The 20,482-nt window shown below is 39.7% G+C and overlaps 1 protein-coding gene across 7 annotated transcripts in view; it reads right to left on the minus strand.

Annotated features, from left to right (window-relative positions):
- Positions 1 to 20,482, minus strand: part of ARFGEF3 (ARFGEF family member 3) — a 97,170-nt gene that overhangs the window by 60,802 nt on the left and 15,886 nt on the right. For all 7 annotated transcript variants that reach the window (XM_030022423.1, XM_030022422.1, XM_030022425.2 and 4 more), the window contains exons 3-4: positions 18,821 to 18,902; positions 14,943 to 15,074 (exon numbers count right to left, since the gene is read on the minus strand). In XM_030022423.1, the coding sequence (XP_029878283.1) occupies positions 14,943 to 15,074; positions 18,821 to 18,902 (214 nt within the window). The remainder of the gene's footprint in view (positions 1 to 14,942; positions 15,075 to 18,820; positions 18,903 to 20,482) is intronic.

Genomic DNA, 20,482 nt, shown 5'->3' on the forward strand with positions numbered 1-20,482 from the left:
GAATGTGATGTGAGGTGATCTACCAGGGATAGTGTGGCAGGCGAGTGGGGCAACATGGTGAGAGATGCTGTGGTGTGATGCCTTTAGTGTCTGGAGATATCATCCCCTACTCCTCGTCTTCCTTTCCAATCCATCCTGCTCCACAGAAGACTGACATAGTCTGAGCTACTGTCCTCTCTCCTTCAAAGCATAAAATTCACTCAGTGCCAGAATTTATGCTTGGCTTGATCTGAAATAGTATGAGTTTCTTGGGATAAGTGTACCAGCAAATATCAATCACATTAACACTAACATATTGGTCCCTACAACTTCTCAGCCCCTAAGAACTACTGTTCTCTGCTTCACAAGGAAATTCAGGGCATCAGATAAGTTAGCATTACTGGCTGTTAACCATTTCTTTTATTTATTACATGCTTTTCAGTGGTACTAGGTTTTTATTTTACGAGTAGGTTCTGTGACAGCTACTAATGCACAACACCCTGGGGTAATCTCCTTAGCCTAGATGCAAAACAAACAACTTTGTCACAGTGTCTGATCAGAGCTTGCAAGTTAAACACAAAAAGGAGGCAAAGGGATGTATTTTTTGAAAGATTATTGCCCTCTGGTTCCTGTAAAGCATCTTTTTCTGACCTTTTCTTGTGTCGTACAGTTTCCACCTTATGGTGGAACAGCAAAAAATTATAATGTAACAACCTGAAGCAGGAAACTAGATCGCCTCTCGGGTGCAAGCTGTATCTTCTCTCTAGGTAGTGATGATCTCTAGAAGCATCTCAGAGCCTTCATAAAGAACAAAAAAAAATGCTGATCTGCCAGTTAAGAGAGGCAGACGACTCTAATATAGCATCGTTTAGCATGCTGGAGCCACTGAACACCCATCATTACTGCTGAATCTCTGCTTGGGAGAATACTCCTCTCTGCAGTTATGTTGCACCAGGGTGGGGGAAAAAAATCCATTACTGGAAAGCAGGCATTTAATAACTGTATGAGAATTTGAATTCTCTGTACAAGAGCAGCTTGGAGCATTAGCTACTTGCTCTTACAGGTACAGACAGAAGAGCCTGTCCATGGATGAGTGTCCCATTTTCCTGGAGAAGGACATAAATAACCTTCTTTCCATTTTGAGAGTCAGACCGAAAAGTTTCTATGCACTGAAATGCACTGCACCTTTACAAATGTTTTTCTCAGCAGAAAAACTGTATTTCACTACAGGATGTTTCACCTTAGTCCAAAGTTGGGGGGCCTTTTGTTGTTCGCTTCTTTGTTTTGTAAATAAAATACCAGTCAGGAGCTCAATCCTCTTCTTACAGGAGATGGTTTTACTATTAAAAGTGTTCCAAGAAAACCATTATGTAATGGCAATTTTACATTTGCCTATATATGTTATTTTGCCTTGACTCTCACTCAGTCCTTCATACAGAAGCTGAGTAATGTGCATAAATACTAGAGGTAGTAAGAACAGAAAAGGACATGCTACTCTTCTGAAGTACTATAGTCCTGGACCATAATCTCTTTTTTAGCTATTTAGCATTTACCTTCAGAGCAAAGCAAAGTTCCTGAGCCAAGTTTCTTCTTCATAGTTTCCCTTTTCTGTGAAATGGGCAAAGTGGATGTTCTCATCTTACGTGTTACACAGCCTACCTCAGTATTACGAGGAGAGATACAAGCTATAGAGCACCTGAACTTGCCAGAGAGGGAAATCTAATTCTAATTACAAATGATTAAGAATGCTGTACTTTGTATTTCTTGATATGAGCTCTGCATATTTCTCTGCAATCCACTGCATTTGCTGGCACATGGACAAGTACCAGTGATACCTTTTTTCCTGTCCACAGAGCAAATCCTACAGAATAGCTGAAAAGTAAATGGTCAATTATAAAAACCCTCAATAATCTCACTTGGTTAATAAGTACATAAGTTATAAGGGCTGTTATTTCCATCTGCTGCTCAGTCCATACCTCCAAAATTTAAAACTTCAAAACTGAACAATTTTGTTTGGCACTAAGTGAATTCTAAACTATGGGCCAGACTCGCAGCCAGCTGTTGCGCCTCACTTTCTCAGATGTTAACTACTCTGAAATTTTATTGACATTTCTAATAGTTGTGAGAGCTCAGCAGCTGGCTAAAAAATATATTCAGTATTTAAGGAAAAACTGTGATTTGTACTCTCCAGACACTGCTGTGTAAAACACAGGTATAGCGCACAGTTCATAAACCCAGAGACAGACAACTGTCACCTCCCACTGACAAGTCTCTTCTTATTATGCTAAGAGCCAAGAGGGACAGCTAGGCCCATGACTAATCTTCTTCAGCGGTTTGCATGTCCTGATTTTCCCTACTTGTAAAACCTTGTTTCCTTCATATGATTGTCTGCTTTCTTGTATCATCTTGGCTTAGTACAGTTTGTTAATACCTAATGCTTTCCACAGATCAAAACCTGGAAGACATATACTACAATACATGGAAGTACACACCAGTTTTGGCATTCTTATAGGCCCTTGCTCTTCAAAATCTCTTCTGCCCCTCCCTCCTTTTTTTTTTTCCCTTTTTTTTCTTTTTTTTTTTTTTTTTTTTTTTATTTCCTACCTTTATAGAGCTGAACTGTGAAAAGTTAGCACAAAAGTTATATGCCTAACCCTTTCTGTCACAAGTGCCAATAACCTGCTTGTAACAGGTGAATGACAGAAAAGTCAGATATCAAGTGCAGTAAGGAAGTGATGATGAAAATCTTCCTATGAAGCAACAGGGAATTTCAGCAAAAAGATTGCTAAGTTTTGACTGCTACTCTTTGTATAAAATGAGATCTGGAAACCTCCTAGCTAAAGAAAGGTCATATGATCTGATGTGATCAAATGACAGAAGCATTACAAGTTATCAGCCAGTATATTCTTGGCTTACTCCACTTGCTACTGTCTTCCCTCACAAGTCATTTGTGAGATCTGAAAGATGGTCTCTGATCAATACACAAGACTGCTCTCAGCTATGATTTCAATCAGCGCTGCTGCAGGGCTCATTTACAGTCTTGGCGATGCTCCAGACACTCAACTTGCGTGTCTTCCCATTTACGTGGAACAAACAGGAAGACAGCAGGCTTCTCTCTTAGATTACTGGATGAAAAATGGGATTAAAACCAACCAACCAAAAACAAACCTAGTTATTCAGATCCACTAAAAACACTGAGTCTCCTAGACAGTACATCCCATAGGCTGCTTAACTACTGATGACACTAACTCAAGCAGTCTGTATTTAAAAAAATTAAAGAAAAGAAAGATAGGTTTTCTTGGGCAATGACATTTTGGTTTTGCAACCACTGGTAGTGGAAGCAGAAACAAAACTGCAGAGCAACTCCTAGTAACATCTTCAGTACAAACCAAAATTGAAAATCAGCTTTTACTGTGTGTTACTGTGATGAGATCTTAATTAGTATGGACTCTAAACCACAATTTTTTTTCTTTTTTTTTTTCCTTTTTTTTTTGTTTAAAGAAGGAATTTACATGACTGTAGAGATAGTTGCAAAGTCACACAACCTCCAGGATGTTTTAATTGGCTTGCATTATCTTGCAAACGCCTGGATAAGATCACATTTCCATAAATGGCTTATCCATAATGAAAGTATTCATTTTAATTACTGTTGAAGCTCTGACTGTCATGGAACAAGAAATACAATTCCTACTCCCTGGATTCCCAGGGTACCAACTGTGGTATAAGAGCATACGCACAGAAGGTTTTCACAATATGTAGAAACAAAAAAAAAGGTGATTCTGATGATATAATGAAGGTCAGCTGACACAAAATGTACAGGATTTGAACTGCAATGTAATTAAACTGACATTACAATGTCTATCCCATATTTTAAGAGAGGTGTCTTGAAGAGGGCAAAAAGAGGGAACATTTTTAGATTGTAAGACTGCTAAGTGTGGCTAGCCAAGTTCCCCAAGTGCTTAGCACATATTTGTAGTAAAAGGTAATTCGCACATTGAAGACCTTATGGTGGAGTCACATCAAATAAAGGAGCTGTGTAAGAAAGCAAGTAGTATCCCCAAGATGGAGAAAGAGGGAAAAGGTACAAAACTTTAAAGCAACTGTAATCTGTCATCACCTGAGGATGTTTCAGCACTTCACTGCATTTAAGTGCCAAGTCCACCAACATCCATACACTACTGCTATCCTTTTTCTATTCCAGCACTCAAAGTCCCATTGGCAAAATCCTCTGAACATTCGTGTTTCTCCTAGTTGGGATGCATGTAGACACTTTAGTCCTTAGAGTGCTGAATTTCGCTGCCACCTCTAATCCGTTTGTGTGATTCGTAAAGGAAACCTTTCCTGACTTACTTTACTTGCAGGTTTGTAAATCTGGATGCAATGTATGCTCGGATGATTCTTAAATCCTTCCCCCAGGAGGAAAAACCCAGCCAGAAGGCAAGGCAGAACAACCATTTATCTCATTCAGTAATCTGACATCAAAGGCAGTCATCGAGCATTTCTACAAAATAGTTTGGACAAGAGGTGTCCTCCTATTTGGCAGAATAACTAGTAACCTGCTCATGTCACACTCTTTGGCCTTGAAGGAAAACAAAGGCAAGAGAAACAAAGTGCATTAATGAACTCATGTACATTGTGTCACCACGTATCACTGTACAAAACAGCACATTTTAATTATGGAGAGAAAGGAGACAGTGTCTCCCGTGAATCAGTAAACCCACAAAACGCCTTGCTATCACAGCAGCAACTGGTGCTCAGCATTATGAATGCACCAGGGCTTCAAACTAAAGGACTGTATCTGGTATAGAAGAACCTCACACATTATGAGTGTGACATGCTGAATGCTCCCAGAAGACAATGCCCATTAGTTCACTAGACTAAAACAGAAGTACCGCTTAACACCATTTATGGTGGTATGAAACCAAGTGAAACTTCTGCTTATGTAGTACAGTTGTAGAAGGGTAATTATTTAAAGAAATTGCTTAATAGATATTTAACAGGTTTTCTTAATGGCTCTGACAGGGGCTTTTATCTTTAGAATTATAACACTTAAAGGCAAGGGAGATTAAAAAAAAGGCTGACTAGCACTGCTAGGATGGCATTTTCCCCTTCACAGGTTACAGCCTATTTAGGTATACTGCATTACTTTATGAATTAGAAGATACATATCCAAGTAAAACAAAACTGAAAAAGGACAAATACCAAAACTGAAAAACACCAACAAAAAGTTTAAAGAGTTCTCAAATAAAAATGAAGTTACATGCATCCACTACCAGAATGATCAGAAAGGATGTCAACACATGGGTGTAAGCAAACCCAAGAGCTGTCAAGGAAAAAAGAACCAGTATATCCCCTGGATGGAAAATTCTTACACTTATTCTTGACAACGAGGGAATTTTGGGGGGGGGGGGGGAAGACACCTCCCTTACCCTCAGATGCATGCAAAGTTCCACCAAAACTACATCAAGGGAACTTTCTGTGTAGCAACGTACTTTACAACAGCTAACTTAAAATTACTGTTTCAAGTCACTAGATTAATTGGCAAGATGATAGCCTGAAGACAACCTAAGAAGTAGCGTCCCACAGGCTGTCCGGCCTGCCAGAGGATTTCACCCTATCCCAGACCATCTCCTGACCTGCATCCAGGAAAGAGATACTAAAAAGCCAGATAAGCTGATTTTGTGGTTGCAACATCTACCACTACACCACATGAAGATTCCATATCTTTTTCCTCCCTCACAAGAGATACACATGAGGAGCTCTAGGGAAGAGGATCCCCAGGAGCTGGCTGGCAATGTCAGAACAGCTTATTGGGACACAAGTTCTCTCCTCAGCTGTCCCCAGGATCAAATGGTATTAACAGCTATGATGGCAGCAGCCATCATCATGGGAAGCTCATAAGCAGAGAAGGTCTAAGCTGGGTGCGTATCATCTGTGGCACATCTGGAGTACGTGTATAATTGTGTGTAAAAGCTATGGCAAGTGCCCCTTCCATGCCACTGTTATGTGGTCAACTTGGCTGGCAGAACTTGGCACTGTCACCTCCAGTAAGCAATAATGTCTGGCAGCAGGGAAAAGATTAAATGGCAATATATGAAAGTTAAAGGTTTCTATATTTGATTTGGTGATCATACAATGTCTTTCCAATTTACTTTCTTCATGGTTAAGCAATCTTCAGGTTCTTGGTATGTGTCTAAGACTAAGGAAAGTCTGTAAGAACTTGTACTTCCACACTAGACAGGTGTTAAAATACACTTTCCAGAGATAGGGACTTTCTTCTTTCCATATTGGCACTGGAAAACCTACGGGTATGACCCAATGACTCACTGCTTCCATATGCTGCACAGCACAGAACAGCTCAGTGATAAAACTCCAACACTGCTTACGTTTCTTCATTTCTGCAAAATCTGACTGTTGCAAAAAAGAATGCCAGTCACAAGCACTCCAAAATAACAAAAAACCCTAAATAAACAGCAAAATATGTGCACTATTAACTCTACTCCTGAACATGTATACTGTAATACAGCATTTGATCACAAGGTATCACAGGTAAATTTTTTTTTTTTTTTTTCCTCCTCACAGACCAGTCATTCATCAGGAAACCCGGGAAGAAACCCACTGCTGAGTTAACCTGGCATAAGGAACCCTTCTGTCATCCATCCATGCATCCATGAATGCAGCAGGAATGACTACTGAGGACAGAAGACAGGAATCCTGCCCCCTTACCCTTCCCATGATTGTCTCACACCAAGTGGGGCAGTTCCAACATGACAGAAAAAAACCATTCTCTGTCTGAAAACACCTTCATAACCTCACAGCTGAGGGAGCACTGACAAAGCTAAAATTTTTGCAGTAGAATTTCTCCAGGCAAGAAACTAAGCCTACTTTTCTATCCTGCAAACCTTTTAAGAGACAGAACCAACCCTCTGCTTAGATTTTTAAAGCCAGACAGCTGCCCAGACCCACAGAGGTTGGTTCAGGGCTATGAATTCAAGCACAGAAAGGTACTGAGGAAGAGCCACAGACCCTGGAAAGAGGCTGGAATTTTGAGATACTGCATTCACTACTGACTGGTTTAGGCAGCTCCCCTCCAGTATCCTTTTGGCCATATTCAGGCCATTACCATTCTCATTCTTTTGTACCCATTAAGGAGAAAGCTCAGGTATTTAATTCAAGACTGCCGTTTCTGCTACAACAGCCAGGCACCTAAGAACCAGGGGAGTTCTTTAATCACAATCTTAATTATTAGTGCTAGGCATTTACCATAGTTCTAATTAACTTGGGAAAGAATGAGCTTATCTTAAAACATGCAAGGTAGGTCACTCAATCCACTGGAATTAACCTGATTACTTATAACTAAGCACACGAATAAAATGAGTTTAAAAAGTAACCAGGAAAAAAAAAAAAAAAAAAAAAAAGAGAAAAGTAAACCCAAGAGAGTCTGGATTTGTAGTTGGCCTACATTACAACACTTTAACTCATGAAAAGGCTAAGCAGAGGAAGTGCTAAGAACTCTAGCTAGCATTCCTGGGCAGGACTGATCTTAGAAAAGAATCTTATTTGCATGACATTGTGCAAGTCTTTACAGACTCCCCTCTTTAACACTGCAGACTGCTAACACGTCTCTGAATTATGGACTGGACAAAAATCAGTTATTGCTTAAGACAGCTCATATCAGGGACCACTGCTACAAGCATTAATGAACACATTCAGGTGAAACTTCCTTCTACGAATTTTCAGCATTTCATTAACTTTTTCTTATTAATATAAATTTTAAACTAGTTCTGGATTAAAGCATGCAAATAAAGTTGAATAATGGTTTTTATTTTTCACTTTATTTGAAACATAATCCTTCAGAAAGAGACTGGACTTCAATTTATATTGCAAGTGATGTTGAAAAATGTTTGCAATAATGCAGTGCATAAAATATATAGGGGGGAAAAAATCTCTTATTCCAAAATTATATATTAATTAAAATATGTAGATTAACAGCAAGTATCAGCAATTGGGTTGCTGATTCTCACCCTGATAATGTCGGTCTCTCCTCTCCACTTCCATTTACCAGTTACAATTTTACTGTTGCACCAACGAATTCTTATTTTTAATAGGCAGTGAAATCACTGTTTTTACTCTTATTTAAAACTATTACACATGCCTTGCCTCAAAGAGGCAGCACAGGGAATAACATAGTTTACACATACCTTTAAATCCAAGTTGTTTCAGTCCAGCTTCCTCCACCATTTAATTTTACAGTTTGAGACAAAGTGGAACAGTTGCAAATTATATTCTATTAAGCATAACAAAGTTGTATGTGGAAAGATACATTTCATAAACATTAATCTTGAAACAATGAGAAGATATATATATATATATATATTTGTGAGTATATATTACAGTGATCAGCTCATTTACTGGTATTCAAGAAAAAAGTGCAGAATATAATCGTCCATGGCGGCTGGGATTTTACAGTTGTGTTCTGCCAACATTTTGGATCAAACAGTTTAGAACTACTTTTCAAATACATAATATAATTTGTCCTCTGTCATGGAGGGCCAAAGAAAAAAATTAACTAGCTCCCCATCAAACCCTCCACGTCTCGGAAAAAGAAACAAGTTAGGCTTCCTGTTCAATGGCGACAAAGTTCCTGCCAAGTTTTCTGAAAAAGTTAGCAATAAGTTTTGTTCGGTTGCTCAAGCACAATCCAGCTTAATCCAGTATGTGCATTAGATCAGGACTATCTCCCTGAACCTGTAACAACATGATTATGTAGAGCCTAAACCAGATGAACTATGATTGTTAAAAAACTAAGAGCAAAGAAAAATTTGTCCCCAAACTTTCTACTACTCCTCATAGGTCTTCAATAGCGACCTTCTCAATTTGACTAATTTGACACCATAACTGGGGGCCTATCAATTAAACGAGTTATTACAGGAAAAAAATTAATAAAGACTAGGAGATGGCTCTTAGTACTTGAAGAATCACTTTGCATCTTTAAACCATTATGGTAGCAATCTTGAAAAGAACATTTACAAATACCCAACCTAAAGACAGCATTTCAGAGGCAGAGCTATTTGTTCCATTCTGCCTGTCCTTACACAAGCTAAGTTTTACCACAGAACTCTAATTCAGAGTTCAGTTCTGAATACATCCAAAATGAGAACCGAAATCACAAAAAGACCTGGCTGGTATTATTACTGGAGAGTTCCCAAATGCTGTATTAATGGATCAGTGAAGAGACGAAGAGACAAAGAGAAAAGATTGCCTTCACACAGCAGATTTCGCAAGGGTTCATTAAACCTCATTCACAGATTAAAAAGAATTCTGGCTGACTCCTCACTGAAAGCCTACAGAAGAAAATGATAAAAATTTTGCCCATCAGCAAGCAGTACACCTAATCCACTAACAAATGCAAATTGGAGTCACTGGGAATAAACTAACCTTTCCTAAACGAAATAGCTGTTCACCGTGGACAATAGGTAAACAATAGGAATTAGAAGTCTTCTCTCTTTCAAGCCACTTTGGAAGACTATTTTTTGGTTCCAGAACCTCCTCAAGTCTATTTCAAAAAACACAAGTAGAGTAGCCATAAATACTGTGCGAAGTCTTCTCAGAGGTAATAAGAAACAAAGCTTGGAAGCTCGACTGACAGAAACAAAATATATATTCGTAACATGTCCAGCATATCATAGCACCATTAATTAGAATAGTGAAAAAGACCAAATATTTTAAAAGATATCAAATCAGAAAACTGAGTTTCCTTCATAAAAGGTAATTATTCTCATTCTTGCTTGAAAATTTATGTCTTGCTAGCTGTAAATTTCTTGGGAAATCTGGGCACAGACTGAACTGACAAGCACTGGATTACATGACTGCTTTATCTGTGACTGAAGAAAACAAAAGGAGGCAGTGAAAAGGGAAAATTTAAATGATGAATCATGCCTTTCGTTTTAAAAACAACTTGTTTACTGTCAGTACCCATTACATTACAGTGTATCCAGTTTATCTGGAGAGCTTACTTCTGAGTGAGGACTCATCTAGTAATTTGCAATTATTCATTAAACCTGCCACCCCTTTTTTTTAATTTGAGAATAATGTTATCACAGTTAGATAGAGAGGTACTGTATTATTAAGAAGGTTGCCAACTTATAAATGAAAGTCACCATAACATTAGTGAGAAGAAAGGAAAAAAACAAAACAAAACAACAAAACCAAAACAAACTAACCTTGCTGTTTTGGATTCTTTCCGCCCCACCCACTTCCTTTGTATTTGGTTTCACCTGCTTTGACGCCACAGTTATGTTCAAAGCCGAATTCCAGTTCTTCCAGGAGCCTTTCCTGGAGGAACTGGATTTTAGGGTCAGGGTTACAGATGAAAAATTAGCAAAAAATCAAAGACAGAAAGTAAAAAAAAAAAAAAAACAAAACAAAAAAAAACCACAGAATCGTTGAGGCTGGAAGGGACCTCAATCCAGAGGCTCAGCTACAGATTAGCTTCCTTTTCCACTGCTGATCTGACCATATCTGATAGTGCTTTTGTTAATACTATATGTGTTCCTGCAAGCAAAGGTCTAATTGCACGAAGCAGAAGTATTTCAGTCATTTTAAAAACATCCGAAGCCAGAATTTAAAAGCATCAAACCAAGAAAAAAAGAAAAAAGAAAAATCAGGATCCCCCTACTCCACAACCAAACCCAAACCCCTGATACTCATCTTCAATCCAGAACATGTCCCCTTTCTGCTGCAGACTATCTATTTGCTTGTTAGTCTAGTGCTTAACATCAACAAAATGTCCCTACTCCTCAACATGAGATACATCCTTGCATTTCACTCAATTATAACATGGCCCCCTGTCACACAGCAAAATTCTTCCCACTTCTGGGCGAGCCAAATTGCATGACTGTGTTCATCTAAGGTAAGTGTTGAATTACTGCCCCCATATTTTTTCTATGCATCTGCAACTGTATAAATAGAGCGGTGAGTCACTTTGGTGCCTCACTGATAAAGCACTGAATTTGATTAGTGATCAATATATCTCTTCCTTCCCAACTCACATGAATATTGTAAAGAAAATATACAAGTAAAAATATTTAGATTATTTCATTTGAAATGGCAATTAAGCTATTGATGTATTACAAGAAGATTGACAACAAGGCACTATATGATTGTGTGATTTTCCATTTCCTTGATACAGCCAACTGAGCATAGGAAAACCACAAAGTGATAATACATATATTAGAAGGCTTTTCAGTGTGATAGCAAAGTATCATGGCAACAGCAAACGTGAATGCTAAAGTGGCCTTGTGTCAGATACACTGCTCCCTCTAGTCACACTTTCTGGATTACCTGGTTTCTCAGTATCTTTTAATATGATTTAAAGTACCTAAATAACCTCAGTTCAGTCCCCAGTGTGAAAATACTAATAAACCTCTGTCATAAAATGTATCAGAGGTACAGAGAATACACAGACAGCACGATCATTGAGATATTCTAAAGAAATACTAGGCTCAGCAGTTAAATAACATGCAAGTCTGAATGCAAAATTTATACACCCCAGACAGCTTGCTTTACTATGTGGGAAATCAAATGCAGTTAGTACACCTGTGTTTGTTATAGGTGCCCATTCACGTCACAGAGAAACCATAGTCTTTTCCCCTTCCTCACTGAAAAGTCCACTGCCTTCTTTTGGGCACAAGACTGCTGTTGACACAAGAATTACCCGGTGCTTAGTAATAATAAGGGTGTCCTGCAAAAAGATAAACAAGGACTTCAGAGTCTACTCTGGAAACTCAAGGGAGGAATTCCCCCACATAATCACTCTACATGAAACATCTAAGAGAAACGTGCAATCCACAACTGGTATTCAGAAGAACTAGAGATACTGGCAGTGATCCCTAGCCTAGAGTTTAGTTTAATATTTGCTTATTACAAAAAGTAAAATTCCACTTTAAATTGAAGTTTATGAAAAGGATAAGAGGTACCTCACCTAGCACAGAGGAGAGAGGTATTGTGAGAGAGGAAGGCTTTGAGTTCATCTTTACAGCTGCATTTGGGCAGTATAAATCTTCCCCGGCTGCCTAGGATGCACTCCAGCACAGTCCCCAGCCCTGGCCCTTAAGTCTGAACACTGTCAGCATGCTGTTTTTATGATGCTGCAATCTGGGAATCTGTAGAGCATGCCACAACAACCACCCTTAAAAATAAGGAGGATTTGGTACCCAGCCATAAATTAGTGAGTGCCGTTCCACTTTTACAACAATGGCCCCAACTGCTTGTTTTTTTCAGTGCCAGAAGAGGTCCAGCTAGAATTCCTCTCCATTTTTTTACAGCAACCATTACAGTTACTCTATTCCATTCCTGTCTAATGCTGTCTCTTCACAATAATATTGACAGGTTCCAAAGGCATATCAAGCAAGGCAACTAACTGCACTTATGACTCTCTCCTGTGTTCTTCCTTTCAGTGCCAATTCCAGTTTGCAGGCACCTGAGCGTAAAAAGCTTTACAGAATGCTCTCCTCAGCTAATCAAATCCCTTCACACTTGCATCTGCAATACAGGTGGATGATAACAAACATCAAAATAAACATTCAAAACATTTGTTTTGGATAATATGTGAAGTGTGAATTTCTGGTGTACACTTATTGGGAACAATAGGAGATATTCTGGATAGGATTTAAACAAAACAAAACAAACACATTTAAGTGATTTAGGAGTTTACATGCCAGCAACTTACAGTGAAGTCTGTACTCCTGCACCTCTATTTTCACATCTATTTTACATGACTAAAAGCTTTTGTGTAATCTTTGATGGTTGCATTCTTAATACCTGTGAGACTAGTGCAACTGTGCAGCAAGTCACAAAGAACCAGTCCAGTATCACTGCTGACCCAGTTTCATGCAAACCTGCTCACTCTCAGGAACGTCTAATATCTACACTGGATAAAGATGTATTTAATCTCCTCTGGATGATATGACACAGTCTAATGTACAATCATATGCTGCCTTGAGCAGATCCAGGGATGTAAACACATTGCTGAGACCAGCTGCTTGAAAAACCCCTGAAGGCTTTAGCCATTCAGTCAGGCCTGGGTTAGCTACAATATTTTCAAGTGTTGCAATGGCATCTGTAACCTTCAAGTTACAATGTAAAAAGATCTCTACTTGATTTGACTCTTAAGCAAGGCACAGATTTAATGCCTCTGAGTTTTAACTGCCCTGATTACAGCATGTTTTGGTCCTCCAGTCTATTGAAATATTTAAATCAAAATAGAAGTTTTGCTTTGTTCTCAGGATGTAAAGATGTAGCCTGATTTTTACCATACATGCATTTTGCTGTGCTTTTAGCCAGAAAAGGATTTGTACATCAAAATTTCACTCAGTGGAATGAACGAAGATGATGTTCCCCTTTCTCTTTTGTGCTTAAACTGGGACTGAACACCTTTTTTTTTTTTTTTTTTTTTTTTTTTTTTAAAGTGTACATACATAAAATCTTAGGTTTTGGCTTGGGTTTTATGTAGTTTGGTGTTCTGGGGTTGGTTTTTTTTTTTGCTTCTCATGTATCAAGACAACTTGAGAAGATATTGACTCATAACTGTAGTAAAATACAGTGCTCACATTCTTCTCAGTGTGGGGACAATGCATCATGGATGCATGTTACAGCATTCAAAGAAACAATGCGCATGCAGATTCTGAATCTGCAACACCCAAGAAGGTAAAAAAGTGACTTGCAAAAAATTACTGCATACCAAGAGAGCCCTGCTGGTTCAGTAGTGTTACTTAACTCTTCCTCCTTCCCATTGCAGAGACAAAAGAGGCAGGAAAGAGGCATTCTGGGTTAGGAATGCAGACCTGGATGTCACCAGTTAAGCCTGTATGTGGGCAGAAGCCTGCTCCCATAAAACAGGTAACAGTGCACACAAATACTCCTCCCTTTTTTCTGTTGCTAGCCTTACCCTCCTGCACGTTCTGACACTGATTGCATATTGCACCCAGGTAGTCATTGACAGTGGCAGAGTACAGCTAGTACAGAGCAGTTTCAGAGTGTATAACATACATGCATTAGAACAAGGATGTCACATGTAAGAAATACAATACTTAATCCATGCACTTAGAAGTAAAGGACAGTCAAGTACTAGATGCAAATATATCAATCAGTACTACTAGGTATAGTGAACATGCAAAAAGGACCACCAGGTTTGTTCCAAAATAGTTTCGACCAATGATCAGCTATAGCACAACAAACCCTGTAGTACAAAGTTTACACCCAAACATCGGAGAACTATCCACCACCATATTGCTTCACACAAATAATACAGGTATTAGAAGTCGCTTTTTTATGGCAGTACTGGCAAGTCATACAACCAACACAATGACAGGGCAAGGAAATTTGATAGCGCCTCCCAGCAGCTGAGCTTCCTAACACACACAGGAGAATGCTAAAGCATTTCTAGAAACGTAAGTTTTCACTGAGTATACAAAACAATAATTTCCCTTATGCACTAGCCCAGGAACATTTGGTGCCTAAACAAATCATGTTCCATCATTAGCATTTTACAAAGACAACATATAGCTAACAAACTAGAAAGCACCTATGCACACACAATTCAAAATTACAAACCTGCACAGCCCATGTCATGAGTACTAAAGCTCAATATCAAACACAAAACTTCCAAATCTACAAATCATTTTTATCTGTGAACTTCCATGGAGTGAATTGATTGTCCTGTTTCAGGTTGCTAAAACTGGGACCACCAGTGCACTGACTCTTAATATAAACTATCTCCTATTTAACCCAGGGCAACACAAACCAAGTAGAAATGAAAACAACTGACATCTGCCAGCAGTAAGGAGGGAATCAAATACTGTCTTAAGGTCAAGATTTCCAAGGCAACAGCTAATTTGTTTGCTAACCCCAGCATTCAGTCATGCAGCCTCTGTTGCAAGCACTGACGTGTGTGAAACACTAACCTTCATCACTTCAACCTGCAGGTCTTCATTGAGCGAAGGAGTCACTTTGACAGCATTCAGCATCTGATTAAGCAACTGTTTCTCATCTGAGTCTGTTTCCACGGATACAAACCTCTCATCAGACAGCAGCTTCTGCAGAGAAAAAATGGCAACGTACAGGTTGAGACAAAACTGCCTCTGCCCAATTCTGCTGTAAACTACTACACCTAAACATACTAGTGTTTGGTCCTATGGTGACTAGGTTTTCTATGTACAAATTTCAAATTGATCCAATAATATAAAATACGAAAATACAGCAAAACTGGAAGATCTGTGCCACAATGAGGGGACAGTTAATACCTTTTGAATCAGGTGCCATTCCAGTATCTTCTTTCCCCACCCCACTTCTCCAGTGTCCAGAAGAAAGCAGACATCAGTAATTGACGCAAGAGATCATAAACCACTACAAGTAATGCCCTCAGCAAAACCTATCAAGGTTTCAGAAGCAGGGAGAGGGTGGAACCCTCGCATCACCCCAACCCAAAAAACACCACCACCACCCCCCCCAACTCAGGCTAGTATCCTGGCCTCAAACTAGTGCTATCGGATACCCTGCCCAGCAGGAGACAGTCAGTCATCATCCCACTCACTCCAATAGGGCACAGATCACAAGCACTGTGGAGGTGGCACTTCTGATCACTGACAAGATGTGTTTTGTGTCATTCAGAAGTTGACTAATAATGGATGCAAGCAAGTCCTCAGAAGGCAGAGTACTGTTAGCAAGTGACTGGCATGAGGACCACAAACATATATAGGAGTGCTTCAATACAAATTGACTGAACTTCAGACTGAATGTTTTAGATTGATCAGATTTCCTTTGCCTGGAAAAAGGCAGTATTTGAGCCAGTATCTCCCAACATGGCCAGTGGCACTATTTCCTCAGAGTTCTGCTAGAAATGCCTCTTCCATTTAGTCTATAACCACCCCCATGGGTGCCTCTTATTAGTGGCAGGCATCCTGCAATAGATGTACCCACTCAAGTCTTCTCCCAGCTCCAGTCTTCTTAGAACCTCCCATGACAGAGCAAAACTACCTTGTCTTAGTTCCCAGGAACACAACCTTGCTCTGTCCCAGTGCAGACATTGAGCAGCCCACTTCGCCCTGTACATTCTGCTTCTGTACCTATGTTCCTTCCCAGCTTCAGCTCTGTAGCACATTTCACTGGTTCATTCCTACTTCTTATTTTGTACACTTGTACTAGTTTTGGCTGGGACACAGTTAACTTTCTTCATAAGAGCTCATAGGGTGCTGTATTTTGGATTTGTGACCAAAACAGCATTGATAACACACTCATGTTTTGGCTACTGCTAAGCAGAGCTTACACAGCATCAAGGCCTTCCATTTCTCACACTGGCCCCCCAGCAAGTAGGCTGGGGGTGCACAAGAGATTGGCAGGGGAGAAAGCTGGGATGGCTTACCCCAACTGACCAAAGGGATATCCCATACCATATGACACCATGCTCAGCAACAAAAGCTGGGGAAAGAAGGAAGAAGGGGAAGGACGGGGACACTCAGAGTTAAGGCATTTGTCTTCCGAAGTAACCATTACACATGATGGTGCCCTGCTTTCCTGGAGATGGCTAAACACCTGCCTGCTAATGTGAAGTAGTGAATGAATTCCTTATATTCTTTTGCTTGCGCACGCAGCTTTGCTTTCCCTATTAAACTTTGTCTTAGCCCATGAGTTTTCTCATTTTTACCCTTCTGATTCTCTCCTGCATCCCACTGAGAGGGACTGAGTGAGTGGCTGGGTAGGGCTGAGCTGCCGGCCAGGGTTAACCCACAACAACATTTTAAAGGATTTCCCATATAGCAGTATATCAAGTGTTTTAGCACTGTACAGCCTGATGAGATTTAACTCAATGTACAAGGAAAATACGTTTTTCTATATAAAGGAGAATGTTTAGTTTGGTATGAGAGATATGGAGTTACTGGAGAGAATCCAGGGAAGGGCCGCTAAGATGATGAAGAGACTGGAGCATCTCTCAGAGGAAAGGCTGACAGAGCTGGGACTGTTTAGCCTGGAGAAGAGAACGCTTAGGGGGATCTCATCAATGTACGTAAGTACCTGAAGGGAGGGTGCAAAGTGAACAGAGCCAGGCTCTTTTCAGCATTGCCCAGTGACAGGACAAGAAGCAATGGGCACAAACTGAAACACAGGAGGTTTTCTCTGAACATCAGGAACACTTCACTGTGAGGGTGACCGAGCACTGGCACAGGTTGCCAAGGGAGGTTGTGGAGTCTCCATCCCTGGAGATATTCAAAAGCCATCTGGACATGGTGCTGGGCAACCTGCTATAGGTGACCCTACCTGAGCAGCGGGGTTGGACCAGATGACTTCCAGAGGTCCCTGCTAAGCTCCACCATCACGTGATCCTGTGACCTACTTTTAGTAAATTCAAGTTGTACTTCATCTCATTTTTTACTTTTATCCTATTTTTTAACCTACCTCCATAGCATCAGCTGTGTGGTTTCCTTTTTGTCCTTCATAAAATTTCACATATCATAAATGCAGATGAAGGACTGTATTGTTGCCTGGATTACCTTTTTAGGCTTCTAGATAGGAGGTAACACTCTTATTTAAGGTAGCAGGCTGAAAATCTGCAACTTTGCAATTCCATTTCTTGCAAAACTCAAGTGTATGTGCAGCAAGTTAGAAGAGTAAAAAGATAAAATTTATCTTCACTGAGTGTTCCCAAGGAAGTTATACTACACTGGAGAGTGGGCCATTCATAATTCCTCCACTATTCTTGGTTGATCATCACTCTACAATGTTCTTCTAACTGGCATACCTGCACCAGTACAAGAGCAGACGTATGTTCAAGTCCCACTGTCTATTGTTGCTTTCACTTTAAAAGCAACCCCCCTGCCACCTCTCATATATCTGAAACACAGGGCACAGGATCTCAGAGTGGGACCAGAGTACTACGTTACAGGAAGGTGATACATGTCTTCTGACAGAGCCCAATAGTTACAGGAACCCTTCAGAAAGTACCTTTTTTCCTTAGCCAGAGCCTCCATGTTGCGCCCCAATATTGGGCGCTCTCTAACCAAATGCCTGACACCTCACATACTGAATTAAGTGAATTTGAATGATCCACTTACATCCTTATACTCCCAAAACAACTTCAGGCTTGGCCTTTGAGGGAGAAATTTCTTTTCAGAAAATGGTGGCATGCATTTTATGCCCCAGCAGTGTGTAAGCCTTTTCCACAACTAGCATCCCCCTAGTGATAAGTATTTACTGATATGTACTCATTTGTCCAATTAAAAGAAGGGTAAACTGCTTTAGTTTTTATACTGTCAAACCCAAGAGAGTCTTTTTGTTGCTTGTGCTGCTCTGTTGTTTTCTTTTGCAATTTCATAAACTTCCAAATCAGATGCTACTCCTACTGTTTTCGGTGTACAAAAAACCCTGGAAAGTGCCCCTACATAGAGAATGCAGCTCTCAGATCCTTTATTAACCTCTCTATCTTTCAAGCACTGCAGTCCTCTCTTCTAATCAAAGAAAACAGCAAGACTTGATTCAATTTACTTTCTAAGATGTTTAACAGTGGCAAGGCTTACTAAAAGTAGCCCAGGGACACACAAAAAAGAGTACATCTCCATTTCAACATTGAAAGCCGGGAACTCCCACCTATCTGCAGAACATTTTTAGGTTCTACCGCATCACCAGCCTTTACTGGCATCCTAACTTCTGAACACTGTTACAGAAACATGAACATTATTTTTAAGTCCACCCGAGGACAGACACTTTTTCTGTAGTATTTTTCAAAAGAAAAGCATAGATTTCCTTGACATCCACTGCCTACTAACACACCCCCACTCTAAAGGCATACCTGCATCCCTGCTAGAGCCTGTTGGGCCAGCTTCATGCTCTTTGATTCTAGAGCCAGTTGGAGAGGAAGGAGACACTTCTCCCTGAGGAAAATTAAAAAAATAAAAAAGTGAGAGGGAACAATGGAACCAAAATTGGTATTCAAAGGAGTAACGTTCCAGAAGGGTTGTATCACTTTCAGTAAGATAACACTTGCATACAGTAATCAAGGAGAATTTCACAACTCTGAAGCACTTTTACTCTCTAAAGAAAGCTGGCATATTTTTTCACATACTGTTAAGAATGGCCTTTTAATTGAAATTTCACAAAATACTTCCCAACTGTTAGCCCTCTGTGTGCATGCATGAATGTGCAAAGCATAAAGATGGGATTCACAGATCACTAGTGGTCCTTCAACTCAGCGTGATAAGCATTACACTTCAGTCACTTACCTTCTGTTTAATATTCAAGTTGCCAGAAAAGTGGTTTCATAATCCACTTTCTGTTAGTCAAGTTTTGGTCTGTGGACTCCTCTACAGTACAGTGTGCCCTGTCACATTAGCTCCCTCCAACTATAACTGGTGTAGACAAAAGCAAATGTACACCAACGAGTTTGGTTTACACCTGAATTAGCATGTGCTAGAACTATGACTAAGCTGTACTTTGATTACAGAATAACATCATTTTTTAATATTAAAATAAATCACTAATTAGGATAGTATTTTAGATGCTTTTGACTCAGTGCTCAGATACTGATTTTTTTTTTTAATTGGTGACCATCGAAACAGTGCCTGGAGCTGTGACTTCTCTCTTTACTCCTTATTAGAGAAGGGCTGCAGCATCTGATGAACACCTAGTAACCACAAGCCCTTTAAGTAAATCCTGCTAGTTGTCAGGAAACTCATTCCTGATCAGAGATACTCAGCCCATGTCCAACTGCAGGCTCCCTGAAGGTTTGCAACACTTCATTAGGTCACATATCATGAAGCACTTACCTGTACCTACAGAGTGTATTTTTGCATTTGTGTAGACATACTCACTTATGGCATAACATTCTGTGCCAGCCCTTAAGAGTCTTAGTTCTCCAACTGTCTGCATTGCACTCAAAGGAGCCCTTTTGGAATTACATTAACTTCCTCTCATAGAGAGAAACGCGTGCAAGGTAAGAAGGAACAGAAAACAAATACCCGAGTCTTTTCTTACCCAACTGGAAACCAAAAAGCACTGACTTGTTCCATTTGGAGTGGAGTGTTCTTTGTCAAGTTCTAAGGCATTCAAACACACACCCAAAACCCCTGTCTTTTCAAAGCAAATATGTTTAATTTCTAAAAATACCAAAATGAAGAGTTTTCCCTCTTTTGCTCTTGTGAGCTGCCTTTGACCTGAATACACTTAGTTTCAGTTGACCCAATGATAAATAGTTTATTTGCTCAAAATTATATAAAAATAAAAGTATTGACTAACTCTTCTAAAATTCTAAAGGTTCAAATTCTGACATGAATGAAACACATGCAGTAGACTAGCGTGCATATTCTGCTCCTCTCGCAAATCCTCCCTTCATAACTAACTAAGGAGAAGCCCTAGGTTTGAGCAACAGTGATTACCAGAGTTTCAGATATATTGTCAAAGCTACCTAAAGTCATGCTTTGTCACAGTCTGCCCATAACCTACAAACCTCCCTCTG

This window comes from Aquila chrysaetos, chromosome 8 (assembly GCF_900496995.4).
Source record: "Aquila chrysaetos chrysaetos chromosome 8, bAquChr1.4, whole genome shotgun sequence".
Classification (NCBI taxonomy): domain Eukaryota; kingdom Metazoa; phylum Chordata; class Aves; order Accipitriformes; family Accipitridae; genus Aquila; species Aquila chrysaetos.